At 41.4% G+C, this 20,801-nt stretch overlaps 1 protein-coding gene and 1 long non-coding RNA gene across 3 annotated transcripts in view; one reads left to right on the forward strand and one right to left on the reverse strand.

Annotated features, from left to right (window-relative positions):
• Positions 1–20,801, reverse strand: part of LOC308053506 — a 193,996-nt gene that overhangs the window by 57,465 nt on the left and 115,730 nt on the right. The gene's annotated exons all lie outside the window — the stretch shown is intronic.
• The window catches only part of SLC6A2 (solute carrier family 6 member 2), a 98,602-nt gene continuing 79,558 nt past the window's right edge, over positions 1,758–20,801 (forward strand). For both annotated transcript variants that reach the window (XM_080364759.1, XM_080364760.1), the window contains exon 1: positions 1,758–19,563. In XM_080364759.1, coding sequence (XP_080220885.1) covers positions 19,534–19,563 — 30 coding nt within the window. In that variant the 5' untranslated portion in view covers positions 1,758–19,533. The remainder of the gene's footprint in view (positions 19,564–20,801) is intronic.

The following is a 20,801-nucleotide window of genomic DNA, read 5'->3' on the forward strand; positions in this document are numbered from 1 at the left end:
AGATTTCATGCTGAGAATTACATAGTTCTCACTTTGAGAAAGCCACAGGAAAAAAAAAAAATCAAATCTGTTTCAAAGAAAGGCTTGGAAGGTTTGTAGTTACACTCTCTTTGATTTGCTAGGAAGGTTGGACTCAGTGGCCTTCGACTTACCTTTTTCCTGTTGGTTTCACATCCCTTGGAACAGTCTACCTTTCCCTCTACTTTCTCCCTCCATGTTTCCACCTAAAATGTAGCTACTACCATTAAAAGATGTATTCCACAATGACAAAAGTTAAGAAGTTGTAAGATTAAAACATAAAAATTACTGAACTGGGAGGGATTCAGGGGGCAGATGCAGTATTCAGGTAACTACTTCTACTGGTCTGCAGTAACAGCAAACTTGTCAAAGGTTGCAAGGGATTTTAATGACATTTAATTAATTAATTTTAAATCTTTACTCAATGAAATAACATTTATTAGACTGACTAGCAGCAGGGAGACGTCTGTCAGCAGTGCTTAAGTTGGCAGACTCTCTGTTACTATACATAGCCAGAGAGGCAGAAAGTAAACATCTTATAGGATTAGCAGCTATGTTCATAGCTGAGATGAAATTTGGACATTTCATTAGTCTAAGATTGATTCTGACATTTCATAAAGCCAAAATGCAAACAAAAAAATGTGTCTGATATAAATACAGTATGCAGCACTTACACAGATAAAGTTCAAGAAGCGCAGTAGGTTTAGTGCCGTGACAAAGGAAATACAGAAGGGTCATTTAAGGACCCAACTTCTGCTAAGCACTCAGGTGTATGCTTAATCCTGTGGGCATCAACCAGATACTTTGTACTTACTAAAAGCACATAATAATACTAATAATTAGAAGACAGGAAAAATTTCCATGGCTAGTTATTGTTAGTGGTGGTAAGAATCACACAGCCCTCACCAAGGAAAATCACAACTGATTAAATTTTACGAAAGTTTTCAATTATTGTGCCATCTTCTTAGCTTAAGATATTCTGTAACAACCACAGAATGGTGAGACTTCAAAGCCACATGACACTATCATGGGAAATACTTCATTACCTCAGCCAGGCACTACCTACTGTTGTCTTTTTTTAAGTCCCCCATGCTGCAACAGGTTGAAAGTGAATATATGCCCCTCCTCTATCCTCACATCACAGTTGTACTTTTTCATGATATTACATGCTTTAATGTGCTGAAAGTAAAACAATGATATTAATTATTTCATCAGTTCATTTTTATTAGACTATCTAGAAAACATTCTATTGAAACTCTTCTTTTGCATGTTAAAATGAGGTTTAAGTGAGGCTTATCTTTTAAAACTACACCTGCATGTGCATTGCTTTTCTCTAAACTGGGCACAGGTAAAAGTATGTTTCCCTAGTTTCTAGAAGTCTCCTTGAGTGTGTAATCTCTTGATGCTATGCAATGGCTGCATGAGACTCGATTTAGTGGTGTAACAGTACTACAATAGGAACCATTGAAACAAGTCATAGGTTTTACAAAGGAGATTGGGGAATTTGTATTTTCTAGGAATTGTGAGCAAAATCAAGACATTTTAAGAATGTTACTTAGTTAACTTTTAATTGTGAACTTGGTATTAGCAAAAATACCCGATAAACACACTAAAAATCCTTCCCTTCCCATAAACCCAGAAAACAGAATTTGTTTGCACAGTGAGAATTCATTAAACTAAATGTCGTTAAAGGCCTCTGCAGAGGAAGACTACACAGCCTTGACAGACAATCTAGTCCATTCCTTAACAATTTCTATTGGAAAAGTTTTTCTCATGGTCTAACCTGAATACTTCTGCAGCTGAAGACATTAGGTCTTCTGTTCACCTTGCTTAAGGAGAATTGATTGATTTCAATTTCTATTTCTCTGCAGGGTAACTATTTATATCTGTACATACCTATATCCAGAGCTCATCATCACGCCTGTTTCACTCTTGCATCTCCCAGCCTGCCTTTCTTAAGCCAAAAAGCAAAACCTCTTTTTTTTCTTTCCTCACAGGCTGCACTTTTTAGACTACTGATTATTTCATTTAGGTTCACCAGGGACAGCCCTACCATTCCTCAGTACACTAGAAGGCTTTCTTTCCATAGTTTGCAGTTGATATTCCTGCTCATACACAGCATAAAGCTTGGCTTTTCTAAAAACCCACAGCCTTGCCTACTCATACACAGCTATCGCCAATCTGTAAGCCCTAGACCGTCTTCCAAAGAGCTGCTCCTTAACCAGCCTCCCCCTTGCTCTCTTCCTACAACTGCTCATTCCTGCCTACTGCAGTATCTTAGCCTTATCCTTACTGAAGTTAAAAGACAAGTTTATCAAGAACATTTTGATCAGCTCAGATTATTATTTAAAAAAGCTTTCTTCTTAAAAAAAAAAAAAACCAACAAAAGAACCCCTTCCCTTTTGTTAAGGACATTATCTTCCTAAACTTCACTAAGCATCTGACAGTGCACTAGGAGCAAAGCACTACCAACTAGAGAGACATGATGAAAGCTTAGAGGCTATAATTGTTCAAAAAGAATAATAATTTCCTTTTCAAAGGTAAACATCAGCCTTGCAGACAAAGATAAGGCCGAGTGCACAATTAGATACGCGAGTCTGTGTTTCTGCTCATATCTCCTGATATCAAAGATTGCAGGAAAATTCAAAATGTTTTTTTAAAACGTAAAAAAGAAATGAACAGGAAAAAGTGTAGGAGACTAGAAGGAGTCATACCAGAACTGCCAGCAGCTTTTAGGAAAGCTGTTTTCCTCAATGCCGGAAGTCTTTGAAACGGGAGATAACCAGCCATGAACTACAGCAGCCGTTCAAAGCAGAAATAATTTAAAATGTTTACATTTTGTATGCTGTTCTTTTGAATGAAAGCATGCCAACGTCCATAATGTTATTTAATTACATGTCTTTGACAGCATGTCTCTTGTAAGCAGAACAGTATATTGTCAATATACACTGGGGAGAGAGGAACAGAGGCATTTTCACCTATACAGTTTGAATGCAGGTTTGAACTATTATTAACTCAAAGCCACACTAAGCCTAAAACAGCCTTTGAAATAAATACAAGCAGGAGCCATTCTTTCTACCTTTGCTATTGCCATTTTTAAAGGAAAAAGTTTATGCTTTATAGAGTGGACACTTCTCTTTGAGTAGAAAAGATACTTCGTGGACCAAAGAGAACCAGCCCTTCAGACAATGACAAGGAAGAGGAGACACCTTTGACAAAACTCTCCATTATTATTCATTTTATTACAATAGAGTTCACTGCTCTAGCAGAAGAAACAGCCATTGAACTAAGTATTGTATAAGGCACATAATAAGGGGTTCTATCTTCCCTGGACATTTAACAGTTTATAAATAGACAAGGCAAAAGGAAGGCGACTACCTTGCCAAGAGTTACACAGGAGGGTACCAGCACAGCAGAGACAGAAATAACAAGTGTTCTGACTGCGGAATAAGTGAATTACCCATGGGTGCTCGTGGTGTCCCAAACCCTGTAATCAAATATGACATTCTTTGCTTTAACACTCCCGCTGATTTTTATTTTTTTTCAGATGCAAGAAGGCAAACTTCGCATCAGATCACAAAAAGCACAGATTAAACAGAGTTGATCTTTGATGGCAAGATGGTGCATTTAGACTCTTTAGCATCTTTTTCCCTACCAAAATACTTGTACTTCTTACCTGCAGCTATCTCTGACTTGCTTGCTTTCACTAGGCATTTTCAGTGATATCAAGCCTGATTCTTTCCACCATGACTTGGTGCATGCTAAGGTGCAAAATAAAAAGATCTCAGGTGTCCATACAGTTACACAGGGGTACGTAGGCAAGTCCTGCCCTAGCAGACACTGGCCTGCCAGCACCGGTCAGTGGCTGACCTTCTGGTGGAGTCATTCAGTCTCAATTTACTCTTCTTCCAGCCTGATGTGAACCATTTCACAGTAGACAGAAAACCCTTCCCCTCCACCTAATCTCTTATTATTTTCCCAAGTGGAGTCCATCTAGCTTACATCAAAGAACTGGTCTCATTAAGCCATTGTTTTATAAGTCTGCTAATATTTTTCCTGTCCATAATACAGAAGACACTGCTGATAGAAATATGTCAACAGGAAAACAAACAGGCAGCATTTGACATGCTATTAGTCCAAGTCTGGGTGGATAAATAAATCATAGATCAAATATTCATAAGGGGGAAGACACTGTTTATTTCCACTGGATTCATTACGCACACATCTCCCATCCAGCACAGTGACAAACACATCCCACAAAAAGGATGTCACAATGTACCCAAGAAAGGACTGTTGATGCGACGAGGACAATGTTTTCCCTCCTTAGAAAGTGCTTCAGTCTTTTGGGAATATATCACCCTGGTCATAAAAAACAAAGCCAGCTAGAAGTGTCCTTTAGCTATACCACTGTGTAAGGCAGGGTAATTCATCAAGACTGAATCATTCCTAATGACTGGATGTTTCTCTGCAAACAATTTGTGCTGTAAGTGCAATAAATATTAAGTATTTCATCCCTTTCTTTAAAATACTGAAACTCCCACACTATTCTTAGATGAAAAATATATTCTAATCTTATCCTGCTCCTACATCAGACCTACCCATCAGGGTAGCCCACCGTCTTCTGAGAAAATATATAATAACTTAATTACATTAAGTTTTTCAGCCCATGATGCTCTCCATAATAAATGATACTGATACAGCAAAACTGAACCAAATTTACTTTGGCAACACATTAGTAAAGAAACCACCTCAGCAAAAGTTTCAGATGCAACCTTAAGTATAATAAAACCAGGATGATAAGGTTAGCATCTTCTCTTCCTAAAAACAGTGCTATTGCAATCAGGTCACCCAAACTCTAAGGAATAAAATACTTATCCATGAGGAGTCTTCAGTTACTAGAACTCTATAGCTCATGTCTTTAGTGGTGAAACAAACCATCAAACAAGAATATTAATTTTGAGTTAGAAGTCTGCCACTAGACAGGTATCTGTGACCCACTGGTGGCATCCACTCTCAGACAGTGGGGAATCATTAAAAAGAAAAAATCAAGAGTTCTTTTCTACTTCTTCAGAAGCAGTTACTTCAGAGGAAGCGTCTCAGATAAGTAAAAATTTACCTTGATGTAAAAAATTTACCTAGATAAACGCTGTGTGGAAGCCCCCAGAGAGCTGCCTCTGTGCCTAAAGTATCATTTTCCAAAAGCCGCCTACAACTTAGAGGACCAAGTACTGTTAAAATACATTTTCAGTCTGTTTCTTCAGAAAACATAGCCCAACCAAGCACAGGGCACAAAAAGAGTGTGATGGAAGAGAAGAAAACCCCCACTAACTCCATTTTAATCGTGAAAATAAGCTCTCTGAAGGACCTATGCACAGGACTGGTAAAAAAAGCACGAGCCACTCTTCCCCCACTGCTTGCTTAGAGCAAAGACGGAAGAGAAGCCAGGCAGCATTCAGAGGACTAGTAGAAGAGCAACTCTTGTCCTGGTAATTAGGCAACTGCAACTAGAGGCACGGCAGCAGCATGATACAGCCTTTTTGCTTACAGTAGTAAACCAAGCAATTTCCAGTCGGCATTTCTATGGGATAATGGAAGGTGTTTGCCACCCAGCATAGCAACCCCCATGTATTTTCTCTGCCGAAAGCCTCATTTATGCACGAGGAAGCTCATTTCATTTCTATGTCACAGTAGCACACTGAGTTATTGCTACTGAAAGTCGGTGCCAGCTCACCAGGCAGGTCTGTGTGTGTAAGCTTTTTTCCAACAATGGCAAATTCTATTCAATTCTTTCATTATTCAGGGCTGGGTGAGGGAACATTGCTATAAAGTACCATATTTTGCTCTGGCCTCTTATGAGCTTCTACTATATCTAGTCAGTGCTCATCACCGTACTCATTACAACTTCATTTTCTCGTTAATTGATAAATAGTCCAAAAGCCAGAGCTGATTTTCTCTGAATCCATTCATCATGAAAAAACATTTAATGAATAGTTTTAATTGAACACATTCAGCCCTGGGTTACACTGCAGACCACCTTCCACAGCTTTAGCGGTATTTACCAGCCCTGCTATATGGTTGCAATCACATGGTGTATCCCTTACTCCTTGACTGGGTGAAAATAATTTTTACAATTCCAAACCATCCCAAAGAAGGAGGGAATACAAACCACTAACCTAAACCACAGCCTTCCAGGCAATGTTAGTGCTCTTCCAGGCAATATTAATGCTAAAATCAAGGTAACTTGAGTAGCCTGTTTCAATGAATGTCTGGTGACTAGCAATCGGAATTTCACTTGTTCCTACAGAATATAATAAACTGAATTTGGTTCTTTTAGTTGCTGAAACACTTTCCAAATGGGTGCTTATTCTTCCCGTATTTAGTCAGCACTCAGTCTTAAGCCACAAAACCATTTAGATAGTATTGCTTCTCCTTTACCTTTGCTCTCCCCATTTCTGTCTCTTCTTTGCACAGAACATTAAACACTGGAAGTAACACAGATACATTTGCATTTCAAATAACTACACTTACTAACTGGAGGCAAAAAGGCTGTGTAGCCTCAATAAAAAGCCCTGTATTCAAATCACATCTGTACATCACAGCAGTGTGTGGAAAACAAAAAAAAAGCAATGAATCCAGAAATGCAGCAAAAGCTATGCCTAATGTTAAACAAATGAAAGTGCCCTATTACCCCTTCCTGGGGCCTTACTAAACAAATTTCTGGAAGAAACAGAGCAGCTGAGGCTTTCTCAGAGACAGACAAAATGAGATCTCCTCACTCCAGAAACAGGTGTCCTTCATTTGTTTGTTTTAAAAATCATTAAACAACCCTGAACTTCAATTGCATCCCTCTGAAGAAATGTTAAGGGTTTTTTTTCTTCACATATTACAGGCAAATGCCCACCATTAAAAACAAATGTGTGGATTTTTCCTGAGAAACTCCAAATAAAGCCATACATCAAGAATGTTACAAAGGTCACTTCCTTGCTGCAATTCAGTAAAAGATGCATTCCCAACAGGAGATACCACAGCAGATTTTTAAAAATTCAGCCAAACTTCAAGGGAGATTCAAAGAATGGCCACTTCATTCCTGCAAAGGGAACCAATTAAAGATCCAGTGGTAAAAGGAATTTTGAATATATTGCACTTGAATGAAACAATGTTTGAAGAAGGAAATGGATTTGTTTATGAGACACATTGTTGGCTTTGCTGAGTTTTACCACCACGTTTTCCTCCAAGAGGAAATACATTATTAAACAAGAAGGAAGAAAGCCTCTATCAATCCCAGTAAGGCAGCCTAATGTTAATGTCAGCAATGACATGGTAAGGCTCCTTACCAGAGTTTTATTTGGCATTTTTAATTATAAACCCTCCAGAGCTGCCAAGTTCCAATTTACAGCCAAATTCCTTCCAAAGGACTGGGATTTTGACTTCAGCCTATTATCTGTTTGTGGTTTTTATTTTTAAACTTGGATTCTTTAGGGCTTGGACTGGCCTTATGTCAGACATTTTACAGAGCCTATCACAACAGGGCCCCAAACCCCACCAAAATACAAATAATAATTTATTCAGCACAGCAATCTCACCCTTTAATGTACATTTTTGGAAGCTGCATTATCAGGTAGATCTGCCAAGAAACAGGCCCCAGAAAATAGGTCCTACAAACTGTATACCAGAATCAGATAATTACATTGTATGATAATGAACTAGCACAGTTAAGGAAGCATCAATACTGCCTTAGTGGTTCCTAAAAGTAAAAAAACTGAATTAGTGTGCCATCAAAGCTGTGTTATTATACCACAGAAACACAGCAAGAAGCTTCCAGCACTTCTCTGTTCCTGGCCTCGTACTTGTTCCAGTAAGCAGACCGTGTGCTGCTGCTGCCTCTGTAGCTCTGACCCATTTTCTCTTTCTCCCCATAGGGGCTGCAGAGACTTACCCAACAGCAGAGACTAGAACAAAGTTTTGCTGAAATAAACTCAGAAGGGAGAATAAGGGTAAGAGAAAACAGGGAAAAGCATAAGATAAATAACATGGGAGTCAGTGGTCAACATTAATGATTAATTTATTGAGAAAGAAAATACTGAAGTGCTGGTGCTGCATTAAACCCTGCTCATGCCTCCTTACGAACACACAAGTCAAGGGTTGGGGGGGCTCAAGCCCATAGGAAAGGGAGATGTTGAAGTCAACTGCAGCAATTCTAGAACCAGAAGAAGAAGACAAACTAGTAACTGACCTAGGTGTAGTAACACATAGGCAAGTTTTGCCTCCAGTAGCCCTCTCCCTGGTGAAGTTACTAACCATACCAACTTAATTTGGTTCTATCTTCTTATTTTCTGTCTTGTCCAGTCAGCATATACTGACATAACTAAATATACAATACTCCTTCAAAGTTGAGTTTGCCTTCCAAATTTGACCTAGGGTCTCCTAGAGCACAACCCTGATGAAAAATAGAGGCAGAAAGCTTCAGAGAAGTCCCACACTCAAACAACTCTTCCTCCCATCCTCAAACTCCCCTGAAACTTCCTCCATACTTATTTTATTGAAAGGGTTCCTGTGCTACCCAGAGATCAGAGTCCAGCAAATATGCTAGCCTACCCCTTCTTGCAATCTAAACAAACAAGCTCTTAGCTGCTAGCACATCCAAGTCCCAACCAAGCAGTACCTATACCTATCATTTTTTTAAAACGTCATTATTCTCTCTCATAAAGAAAAAAAAAATAAAAGGAAGGAGAAACCACATTTCCCAACTTCCTCTGAAAGTTTTGAGTCTAACTCAACTCATCTGCATCAGACACTACCCTGGCTCAGAACTCCTGGCTGGAGTTGAACACAAGGCAAACGACACTGCTGTGCAGGCCAGCAGCAGCCTGGACCCCTCATGAAGAGGTACGGGATAGGTATTCAGCACTCCCCCAGAAAATCTGCAAACTGCTAATGAGATGCAGAAGCCGAGGCTGAGACAGGTGCCCCTTGATTTCCTTCTGCAGTATGGGTGGAAGCTCAGGCAGATCCTTGTCTAAACTCTGGAAATTAAAGAAAAAAAAAACCCACACAAAAATAACAGACGAACAAAACAATAGAAAACACTAGGATCACAAGAATGTATTAAGAAATAGCACTGATTACATTACTAATATGCAGACTAATAATTAATGGCCTGTCACTAACAGCAAAAACTTCTTTGAGGAATTAGGAGTGAGCATGTACAACTCCTCATTGTTCTATGCTGCTCCGAAGGTCATACCACGTATGCTAGTATATCTTGATATTCTGCAGTGATGTGCTAGTTTGCTTTTGGTTTGACATCCTTTCACACGAATTCAACTCACTCTTCCCCCCTCCCCCCTCCTTTTTTTTTTAATTTAAAAAATTTCTGTGTGCTCCTTTGTGCAGGAAATTTCTGCACTGTACAGCTGCAGGACAGCACAACTGAGTGGAACATTATGGAACTCGGGCCTGATCCCATCTGCTTTCCCATCTCTACCTCCCTGCCATCACAAACCTGCAGAATGTGAAGTATCTTGGAAAAGTTCTGAAATGTCTTCCCAAATGCACAGAAAGAGGCTTAAGTGGTTTCCCTCTCCTGAAGACATTCAAAACCACACTGAAAAAGCCTCTTAAATTCATCTTTGCTTTTCTTCCAAAAAAATAGTAAGGCATTTATTTTTATTATCCTTCATTTTTGAGCCCTTATAGTTTACATTTTCAGGCTTATGAGCTAGAAATGTAACTTTTTATTCTTGAAAGGAAGCTAAGTTTTTAAGAGAAACACATGAATTCAGAAGGTGGGACTTTATGAAAATATCCTAAATATTGTGAAGTTTGGGCAAGCTGGCAGCCCTGGCCCACCCACAAAGACAGAGGATCCCTGAGATGCTGCAGTATAGCAGCCCATCTGCACCAGGCCACACCGCCCACCAGCCCTCCCCAGGTCCGTTCCAGCTCAGTCTGGCTGCCAGGCGCTCCCTGGGGCTGGCACTCGCTCAGATTCTCTTTTAAGAGAGATTGCCTTCTGCAGGAGATCCTTTCAGAGCACGCCCTGCTGTTCCATCCTGTATTCATTTTTTCTGGGTTCTTCTCTATGGCCAGATGAGCAACTATATTTGTATCATCCCAGTTCCTCTGCTTACAGAGCAAAGGCGGGCTCAGGTCCCATCCCATTCCCACTGCACTGGCCAAATGGTGTCACTTAAAACAGGAGTGATAGGTGTAATTTGGGTTCCTATTCTGTACCCAGATCCTAAAATAACAGTGGCCACAGTCCACCAGAGGCAAAAGCACAGATGAAAGGTAGGCGGGCACAGAGCACAATGTTCTGCCATGCTTGGAGATAAGCTGTGTAACAACTTACTTCGCCTTTCCAGTGCACAGACATACTCTCTATGCCTCAATTTGAAAAATCCAAATTGCAGACAGTGAAAGTGGGGAGAATATTCTTCTGCTGAGATTACATGGACTAATCAGTTAATAACGATGATCTGTGAAGGCATGTAAGAGGCCACCAGTGGGATAGAGAATGGGGAGACTGTAAGTGCAGGTGTTTACTAAGAAAGCAAAGGAGCATACCTGTCAGCTCTTCTTAGCAGGGTAAGTTGTCCTTATATGTGAATGAAGTGCAATGAGACTCCAGTCACCAATGTGGAATCCCAGTGCTGTCATACTTGCCACCACAATCCCTCCTGGGAATGTTAAAAAGCTTGTACTCTGATGTGTATCAGAAGAGCAATTATCCTGATATTATATAGCAGTTATCCGGAAGACGGATTTCAGGTAGAACAGAGACTGTATAGTCCGCATGTATCCTCAGTCTAGATAAAAGGTAAGAATTAACAGAGGATCTGGATTCTGTCCGTAGACTAGCAGATGACCCCTTCTACAGCATAATCTGAGGCACTGTTTGCGTATTTCTTGTTTCCCTCTAACCTGTTACCACCTTAACCTTCTGTCCCCGTCTCTAACTGTACACAATCACAGGATGAAGTGCACTGTAGACTTGCTATTACAACGGGGTTCTAGACTCTGCTATCAAACAAGCCATGATATTCTCTCAGAAACAGCACAGGAATTGCAAATGACAGTATAGAGCTGAGTATATTCAGCTCCCTCAGTGAATGATAGGTTTTGACCTTGACCATGAGGAATTATACACTCTCTCATTGTAACTTGGACACCAAGAAAACGCAAGCTGTAAATCTTCAGAAAACAAAAGAGATATTTTTTTTTCATGTTGAGGATACACCTCAACACCCCATCTTTCCTTCAGAGTATACTGTCCCACAAAGATTCTCTCATGACAATTCATCCTCTTGTATCAGGACTCTTTCAGTATGTAAACAAAAAACTGAAGCTTTGACTGGGCAAAATATCATCATATTTTTTAATTACATAAGTTTATGTTTAGCCATTTCTATGCTTATGTTTTACTGAGATGCAAGCAATGTGCTTTGATTAAGAACAGTCTGAAAACTAAATGTTCACACCAAGGAGGGATGACTGCACAATTACCTGCTGGTTACATCTCAGCTTCTTTATTTGAATTGAACAAAGAAACAACCGATTCTTCAAATCTACCTCTAACTTCAAAATCAGCATTTTCATTCCCCTTCCTTTTACATCAAAGATTCTTGTCTGACCAGGACAAGGATTGATCAGGCAAAATTTGGTATTAGCTTTAGGAAACCTACATGGAATTAGGTCACAAAAGTTTCGATGCCTGGAAGTGGCAGAGAGAGAGGAGACACAGTGTGCGAGAGGGCTGGCTGTCACAGCAATATCAGGGCACAGCCACGGTCTGAGTTCTAACAGCAGCTCTTCCATTCACTTGTGCCACTGCAAAATGTTAACGAAAATATTATCTTGATGTTTCCTAAACTTTGATTGCTTGACTTGCAGCCGGGACTGGCCTTTAATAAACATCGCTATTCATGGCTCTCAAATATATCCTTTAAAACAGCCTATTTGCTGCACCATTGAGGAAGTTTGTGCCTCCCTTATTTTCAAAGTAGGCGTCTTTCATTTCTTAGCAAACAACCAAGCTCTAGGTCCTGCAGGGTCTGCAGTATTCGACAGGACTGAGCGCACAGGCCCGTCAGCCAAGGCCCAGCTCCCTTTAAACGTTTCCGACGGGCCGCGTCCGGCGGCAGCGCGGGGCCGTGCCGCTGCGCAGCGCCACCAGCAGGCGGCGCCCTGAGGCAGCGCGGCCGCCCGCCCCGCCCGGCCCGGCCCGGCCCCGCCCGGCCCCGCCCGCCGCGCAAGGCTCCCTGCCAGGGGCGCAGGCAGAGCCGCTCGGGAACCGAAGCACCGTCGCGATTCTCTCTCCAGACACTCAGTGACCCCCATCGGGACACACGCACCCCCAGCCTGGCACCTGCGTTACCCGCTTGGCGGGACAAGCGGCAGGGCATGGAGGAGGCACTGCCTCTGCGCAAACACCCCCCCACCCCCGGTTTCACCAGCCCCAGCACATGTTGGCTGTAGCACGTGTGTGCCCAAAGCCGTCAGTCGTGCAAGTGAAGTTCACTTCCATACGGGTACACTCAAAGCAATTCCACAAGAATCCTTTTCGGTACCTTTTCATGCATGGCCAAAGGAGCTGCATGCCTATGAAAGCGTTTGTGCTTAGTCTGGAAATGCAGAAAAAGGAATTAGAAGTTGAGTGAGTAACAACAGGGAAATCCTGTCTTTAGTATTCTACGACACTCCAGTATTTTCATCTACGTTAAATACATACACAAGTTTCTTTGAAGTTGCTCTCAAACTGTGTAAAGTGTGTCTCTGCCTTTTCAAAGAACAGATATAGCTAGAAAAAAAAAAATTTGTTTCTTCATTCTATAGCCTCCCGCTCCAGTTCCACTTCATTCGCTAGTGTTCAGGCTCTGGGTGTCTCCAGAAGGAATTTACCGCATCTTGCACTACTGGCCAACAGTTTGGGTTTACCTGCTTCTTTTAACACACTCAACGCTGCACTTCTAGAACACCTGCCCTGTGTAACGTGGCTGCCAGAGTGCAGCCTTCCCTCCAACCCTGGAGCTGAAATGCAGTGACACATACAGGTACGCGTGTGTGTGAGCAGGGACTGTGGGTCACCTATGGTTTTCAGTGACAAATGATTTAGAGGCACAAATTAACATGGAGATGGCTAGTTATATTTTTTTTTTTTTCTCACTTAGGAAATGTGCCCCTTCTGCAGGGAATGCAGTTTGATATCCCCTCCTCTGCTCTCCCCCAACACTCCCCCGCGTTCCTGCTGAGTTGGAAACTCGTAGCCACTGTACTTACAAAGCTCAAGTGTACACAGTCCCTACCACTTTTAGGATCTAAAAGTTAACATGTTTTACCTAGACTTGCTTTTTCCCAGGTCCACCTTCCTTCAATTCAGCTTCTTGCTTCTAACCTTTCAGCTTATCAGCATTGATTTATTCAATATAAAGTAGTGAGGTTACCTTAGATCAATTATACCTTTTTTTCTGTGCAATTTCCAATGCTTAATACATCTGTTACTGCTCAGCCGCAGGGACAACTTGTCCAGCTGGATCCTAAATTATTTCAATCCTTAATTCAATTGTATTTTTGCCACAGCCCAGCCAATGAGCATAATTCTTTTATGGCTAAGAAGCCTCTTTAGAAATAATCCAATAGCCCATATTAAAATATAGGTCACTGTGAAAACTGCCAAGTGCCTGACTTGTCATAACTTTGAAGACAGGCTCCGAGTCTCCTTTGGCATTACTGATTCTTTCAGTGCTTGGAGGCTTAATTTTAAAGCAATCAGCTCAACAAAAACAATTTACTTATAACTGTCCAAACTAGTCAATGTTAGCTGGGAAGCTAATTTGCTACTTGGTGCTGCACTCGGATAAATGCTACAACTGAGGGCAACTGGAGGTTTCCAAGTACTAAATCAATTCACAACTTGATAGACCTGTTGCTATAGAACTGCAAAGGTGTTGGACAGTAAAAATAAGTAAAACCCATTCAAACCTGTAGAAGAATGGCTGCCGAAGCACGGCCATAGAATCCCTAAAGATCTGCACAATCCAGGCCTGGAATTAGAATAGGCATGGAATTAGAATAGTGCTGAAGTTGTTGTGCTGAAGTTAACAAGAAAGTGGCCTTGATCTATTCTTGAATCTTGAGACCAAGTAACTTTGTTGTAGTACCAGGCCGTGGCTGTAACAAGCTGCAGCTGTTAGGGAAGACAGGTGCAAGGCCAAGGGAGATAGGGAGTGGAATGGGAATAAAGGGAGTAGCAAACCACAAGGCTAAAACATAGCTAACGCGAATAGCTGCATGGATGGAATGCTTGTTCTAATCATGATAATTAGTGGTGTGAGAGCAGTGCGCGCTTAGGGGCTAATAACCAATTATATGTTTGCTTTGGGAGCATGCTTGTGTATTGAGGCTATATAAGAAGTGTTAGAAGCCAATAAAGATGAGCAAGATGCATAACTCATATTGAGTAATTTCTTGACTCCGGCGGACCCCTCTCCCAACAAAAACCTATACATGAGGTGACCATGTCAAAACACCCGTAAGAGGAACGTGTAAACTTACATAAGGCAAAACATCCACAAAAGTTCTTAAACTTTGAGAAGAAATTATTTTTGGCTGTTCAACTAATACCCCTGATGAGACTTGGATCCTTTTGAATGTTTATATTTTTACAGATTCACTTTGTTTTTAAAAGAAATAAAGAACTGGTCTTGTTCAGTGTTTTGGAGGAGACTATTTTCAATTAGCTACTGTTTTCGGTTGGCGGGGGGAGGGGGGGCATGCTCCCTCCTCCTATCTCAAAGAGATGGAACCACAGTATCAAAGCTTAAGGAAATTGTTTGCCTTAGGACCACTGACAGACACAATGGTCCTTTCTCTCCAGCTACCAGCAATGGAAAGCTAATTGCTGCTAGGTAGATAAGGTGAATCTGACTTTTTTATGTGCTTGTGCATGTTCAGCATCTAGCACAGCAGAACTCTGATTTGGATATAACTGCAGTGTATAACTGCAGTGTAAGCCTTTGGCAACAGTAGTGTGAGCTGCTGCCTGAACGCCCTCTTTTATTGAAAAGGCAACTTTAATGAGCACAATTCACTTGTTTGAGGACTCTTAGAAAAGACAAAAATGACAAACAGAATTTAGATAAGTGAAGCTTTCATTTCCACATCTCCTCTCCAGATTTGTGCATACCATTCTCACTGGCCACAAAGGGAGTTGCAATACCAAAGGAAAGAATCTGGTCCCAAATGTTAATATTAGGCCTCGTAGAAAGCACCAACAGTGAATAATTTAAATATTCTCACCATTTGTTTGGGCATTAGTGTAATCGGTGAAATCAGCCGTTTGTGTTTGGAAAAAGAATCAGTCCTGTTGTGTCTTCAGATACAATTGCATGATGCCTCTTAAAATGAATTAGGCTACACAATAATCAGTGTAGTACACAACAAACTTAAAGCCAGAAGCCCATGTTAAGGTGCCTCTTTTTAATCAAGCAAGATACCAGTGCTCATTCTCAGTTTTTTCTGCAGCCTGCACAATTGGTTGTGCTTTACTTGCTGTACAGGCAGAGGTATCAGCAAGAGACTGGTACTAAGAGAAAGGATAGGTAGGTCCTTACAGCGAGCAAGGATAGATCGCTTCTGGTTTTTTGTTTAGCCTTTTCAACAGGTGGAAAATACTATCCAGCAGCATGCCATCAGCAGTGCAGTAAAAAAATCTACTCTTAGGATCATCTGAAATTAAAAGAGTTTTCATATCATGATATATTTTAGGTCATCTCTCAGTCTAGCCTTTGACATTGAGTGAGGTGTCTTGTTCAGGGCCTGCAGATGACAGAATTTATGAAGTATCTTACAAAAGCCTTGATTTAGGGAGATGCATATAATCCTATGACCACATGGAGTTCCCAAGTTAAAACACTTTTTACTAATTCTACCCATAGGCATATAAGCACAGAAGACTGCTACATGCAAAAGGAGCTTCCCAAAGGAAACCAGATGAATCTGGTACCTTATTCTGATAACTGCCTTTTATAAAAGCAAGGAAAACGTGGTAGATATTAATCTATCATGACTTCACAAAAGCAGCTGCTACAATGACACTTGTAATTGTTAGTCTGAGCAGAAGAGATGGAGATAAACAGAATTGTTAAGACAGGAGAAGAACTGACTAAAGACAATATAATACTATGTTGTGCTATAAGGATAATTACAGGCTTGGAGAGAGATCACCCATCCTGAAAGATCTGTTACTGGGAATGAGCTTATTAAATATTTGCATTAATAACACACACCCAAGTTTGTGTTTGCTAATGAAATCTGGAGATGATGAAGTTGGCAGGCAGTATTAAATCAGTGAAGAATGGGACTCACACAGGAAAAAAACGGAATCATAGAGTAACAGAAATGGGATGGAAGTGAACAGAATAAAATGTCAAACCTGGCCTTTAAGAATGACAGAAATCATAGAGCAGAATGACTTGAGTGTTCAGAACCTGTCTGTGGACAAACACTTAATACATGTGTGAAACAAAGGCAAGTGAGATCCCCTTCTCATTAAAGTCTTGGCTAATCATCCTGGGAATGATTACTGTTTCACTAAATGTTGGTAAGACTTCATCTGAAGTCTAGGCCATTTTTACTTAGGAAAGGTTTATTACAATTAGAAAGGCAAAGGACTACATGGACATATGACATGGTGAACTCAGAAGATGGACTAAAGTGGATCCAAGTGTTCCGATTCTCTTACTCTCCAAAGAAGAGACTAGGTCATCGCGGGCACTTGCTCCCTTCTGGACCCTGCACCTGGATTCTCTCCTGCACTGGCCAAGATGCAGGGAGGAGGAGGGAGTGCACTTCATGCAGAGTCAGGCTGAAATTGGGAGCGCTCCCAGTTTCACCCCACTTATACGCAGCTTTGCAAATTTCTCTCATGCAACTACATCTGAAATAGAATAAATGATGCTAAAGCAGCAGCAAGAGCTAGCAATTTAAAATCATCACAAAAGAGAGAAAGAATATTGCTAAAGCTGGAACTTAAGTACTTCTGGTGTGAAATGTTCCAAAGTAGACTTAAAATCTTTAAAGAATAGTAAGTGCTAGTAAATGGGAAAGAGGCCAAAGTGAGGTGAAGAGGGTGTGCCTATCGAGAGGGGGCAGTGGTGAAACTGTGAGGAATAAACCTCCTAGACTTCAACGCCATCGTCTCCGCAAACATATATTCTATATGTGATAAAATGATAAAGATGCCATGGGATAGCTTGCTTGAGTGACATGGATGGCTCCCTTGAAGAAGGTCACCTGATGCCAAGGGTAGCAGATCCCAAGTAAAATCAGCTTGGGAGGCATATATTTGTGAGAACCTCAAGAAGCTTGATAAGGAAGATACAAATGTTAGTGTTGTAAGACACGGGCAGATACCTTGTCTTCCCCTAGAACTTGGCATTCTTATATAAATGGAATACCAAAACATTGTGGAGTGCTTTTGTAATATTTATTTTCAGTTTGAAGACAGTTTATAGCATGATAGACACTGACTGTCAAAATGCAGTGTTGGACCAACCCAACTGGGCCCTCTCAGTGAAAGAGATGCGTTTCTTTGGCTCTGGGGAAGAGATACTACGACAACAGCCTACTAATAATACAGCACAAAGCTTTTAAATACTGAGTGCTACATTTAGAATGGCAAAATTATTTTAGGGATACTATGAAGCAAACCTGCCAGACCCACTCCTAACAGTCCAAGAAGTTGGAGCTGATATATTTACTGTCATCAAAAGGTGTCGGATACAGTCTACAGCATGGTAACCTTTGACTGCTAACCTAGAAAGATGTGCATCCCTACCACTGTCATGTTCCTATCCCTGTGAAATTGTTTTAACATTGATTCAGTCAGAAGGCTGTTGTCTACTTTGTTCCCTGTTCCTGCAGCAACTGGCTATTCCCCGAGTTTCTTCTGTCACACAATAACCAATCCTAACTTTATTCAGTTTATGCACTTCATTTGAAAAATGTTGAGTCTTTCAGTGCCAGTGAGCCTCAAGGCCAGAACGAGCTCAAAGTTTCTGTGGATGTATCAGGCCATGAAATTACAGAGTTGGTGTACATACCCCTTGCCCCTTTCTAGTCTTTTCATTTCATCTCAGTTTATCATAAACAAGTGATGTTCTGGGTCTTCAAGTCCAAATCCCAGCTCTCAGAAGCAACTTCACCATATAACCCTGCTCATAAAACAGTATCCTAAACCCAGGTCTTTAGTTCCCACTGTATTCACTGCTTTGATAGTTAGAACTCTTCTTCTCATTTTCCAACTAAATTTATCATGATTCTTTTGTCCTTTGGTTTAAATGGCAGTGGTGGTGGGGGGGGTTTCTCAGTGACATTTACCTCAATTTGTGTATAAAGCAATTATATCCCCTCTCAATCACTGTTTTGTTTGGCTCAACTGCCAAGCTCTTTCATCAAGTGTATCAGATAGAACATGAAGCAAGACTCTTTCAGAAGCACCAGCTGTAAAGTGTGAGTTCCAACATATTTGAACACTGTTTGATACAGCCTTTCTCAAAAGCTGGTTCACAGGAATGACAGCAGCCAGCTCCTGTAGTTCTGTAGTACCAGTGGCAGAAGACTGTGCTGCCAAAGGCAGAGAATTCAAACCCTGCTGCCAACGTGCACCATGAGCCTTCACACCAGCAGCAAATGGCAATCTGGAAGTACACTCTATACTGTTGTTCATTGTTTGGGTTTTTTTCTTCATAGACACTAATGCATGAGAGTGACAATCCCAGCTTACTGTTATAGCATACAGTATATTCTCCTATATGTTCCAAAGAGAATGATAAGAATTTGAATAATGGATGACTAACCAGGCAACACCTGACTATTTTCCGAAGTAAACTATAGCCTATTTCCCGGTCAACCGTGGAATATCACTAACACCCTGCCATTTTGCCTGGCTCCATTGAGGTTTCTAAATACAATATTCCCTTCTCTGACTTCAACCCTACCCGCTGTCAGGCTCCATTAGGCATAACAAGACCCAGACAGATTCAAGATTAAGCAACTTTTTTATAAAATCCAATTGAGGACTTTCTTACCTTGAGGGTGCAGTAGATATTACATTAACCAGATTGTGCACACTTTCCATGCAAGAACTAAAGGCATATATATATGCACAGTGACTTAATTCTCTCAGGAAATTAAGCGGGGGCTTTCTGGATTCCTCCCACCATAGACATCATGATCAAGCTCAGCTAATTGAGACCTTGTGGGGAAAAGGGTGTTCCTTAGCAAGGCCTTATTTTTCCAGAAGCAATATGGGAGTGCTGTTGTCTAGCGTAGGAAGTCTGTGCAGATTATTAAGGCAGCAATAGTCACGTGGAGAGAGGGGAACCAGGTTTTAAAAGCTCCTTACTGGCTAGGCTACAGCTTAAGCTCCCAGAGAGACTGCAGCCCCAGAGTGGTGGAACCAAGGAGGAGGAATCCCCCTTCAGTCATCTTTCCCCTCCCCATAGGTACCAGGGAATGGGACAGAAACATCCCCAGTGCTACCTGGTGAGTCTGTCGGCAAGATGGCTTCAGGGCTTTGCAGCCGGGGACAGAGGCTCTCCTTACGCCCAGAACAGAGCTTGTCCTTTATCTGCTGTGGGAAACGGGTGTACAGGCTCACTGAAATGCAGCGGAGTGGGGGCATATCTGGGGGCACTGCATATAACATGGGTATGTATTTGATGCATGTGGTGGCAGTGACTGATGGATGGTTTGAGGAGTAGGCAGCAGTGTAGCTGTGCATGAGCGTAAAAATGTGGGCTGTACTGCATGGGCAAACAGTAAGCGTTTACAGGGTACTATGTGATGACAGCACAGCACATATGGCACAAAGTGTCAAAAAGAATAGAGAAAATAGTCTTATACGATGTATTTGGAGAAGATGGGGGCATGAAATCACAGAGTAAGCAGAAGAGAACATATAAACTGCATGTTCTAAGCATACAGTTGCTCTGAAACCGTACAGCCACTGCTCAAATACTTCACCCAGATGAGGCCTTTAGGATCCAAGTCACAGCTTGGATCTTGGAGCTTGAACCAAGAGCTTTTTGTGAAGGCAGAAAATCTGCAAATTGTCAATAGCTGTCTTAGTAGCATCTTTGTAGTCTGTGGCCTAGAGAGAGGAGGGGAAGATGCCAATGTGCGAGATTTACCTTCGAGTTGGGATTCTTTTTCACATTCCAAGTTTGCAGAGGAACCTGGCATTCTTTGCAAACTCCGACTAGCACCTCTTTGTATATTACCAATTATAATACTGTAAGTCCTAGCAGAGAGTAAGAACCGTAGGCTGCAACACTACTGAGAATCCTCTGCAATCTGACCTATTCTCATTGATGCCAGGCAGAAGGCAAACTATTTAACATCGGGAAAGGGGAGCCAGTTTCTGCCTTTTGTGCTCAAATTTTATTCCCTTAACAGACACTGAATGTAGAGTTACTGCTCACAGCTGTAACAGGAAGAGACCCTGAAAATCCCTTTCTGCTGCTGTATTTAGCCAACTTTTGGCACCAATCACTGTTGTTCTGCCAGCTAAATTCTTTGCTCGTTTTACACGTAAAAGACTCAGGTCCCATTTGGAATAGCAGCAAACAGTTAATGTCCTGCAAATACCTCAACCTGACAACCGAATCCTACCAGCCCCATGCTTGCCTGGAAAGAAAAAGCCAGGCATCCACTAACCCTGGCGTAGGAGTATTAGCAGTGTCCAGTTCTGCCATTCAACCTGCACCCCATCAGGTTCTGAT

This window comes from Falco punctatus (assembly GCF_963210335.1).
Source record: "Falco punctatus genome assembly, chromosome: 14".
In the NCBI taxonomy this organism is placed as follows: Eukaryota; Metazoa; Chordata; class Aves; order Falconiformes; family Falconidae; genus Falco; species Falco punctatus.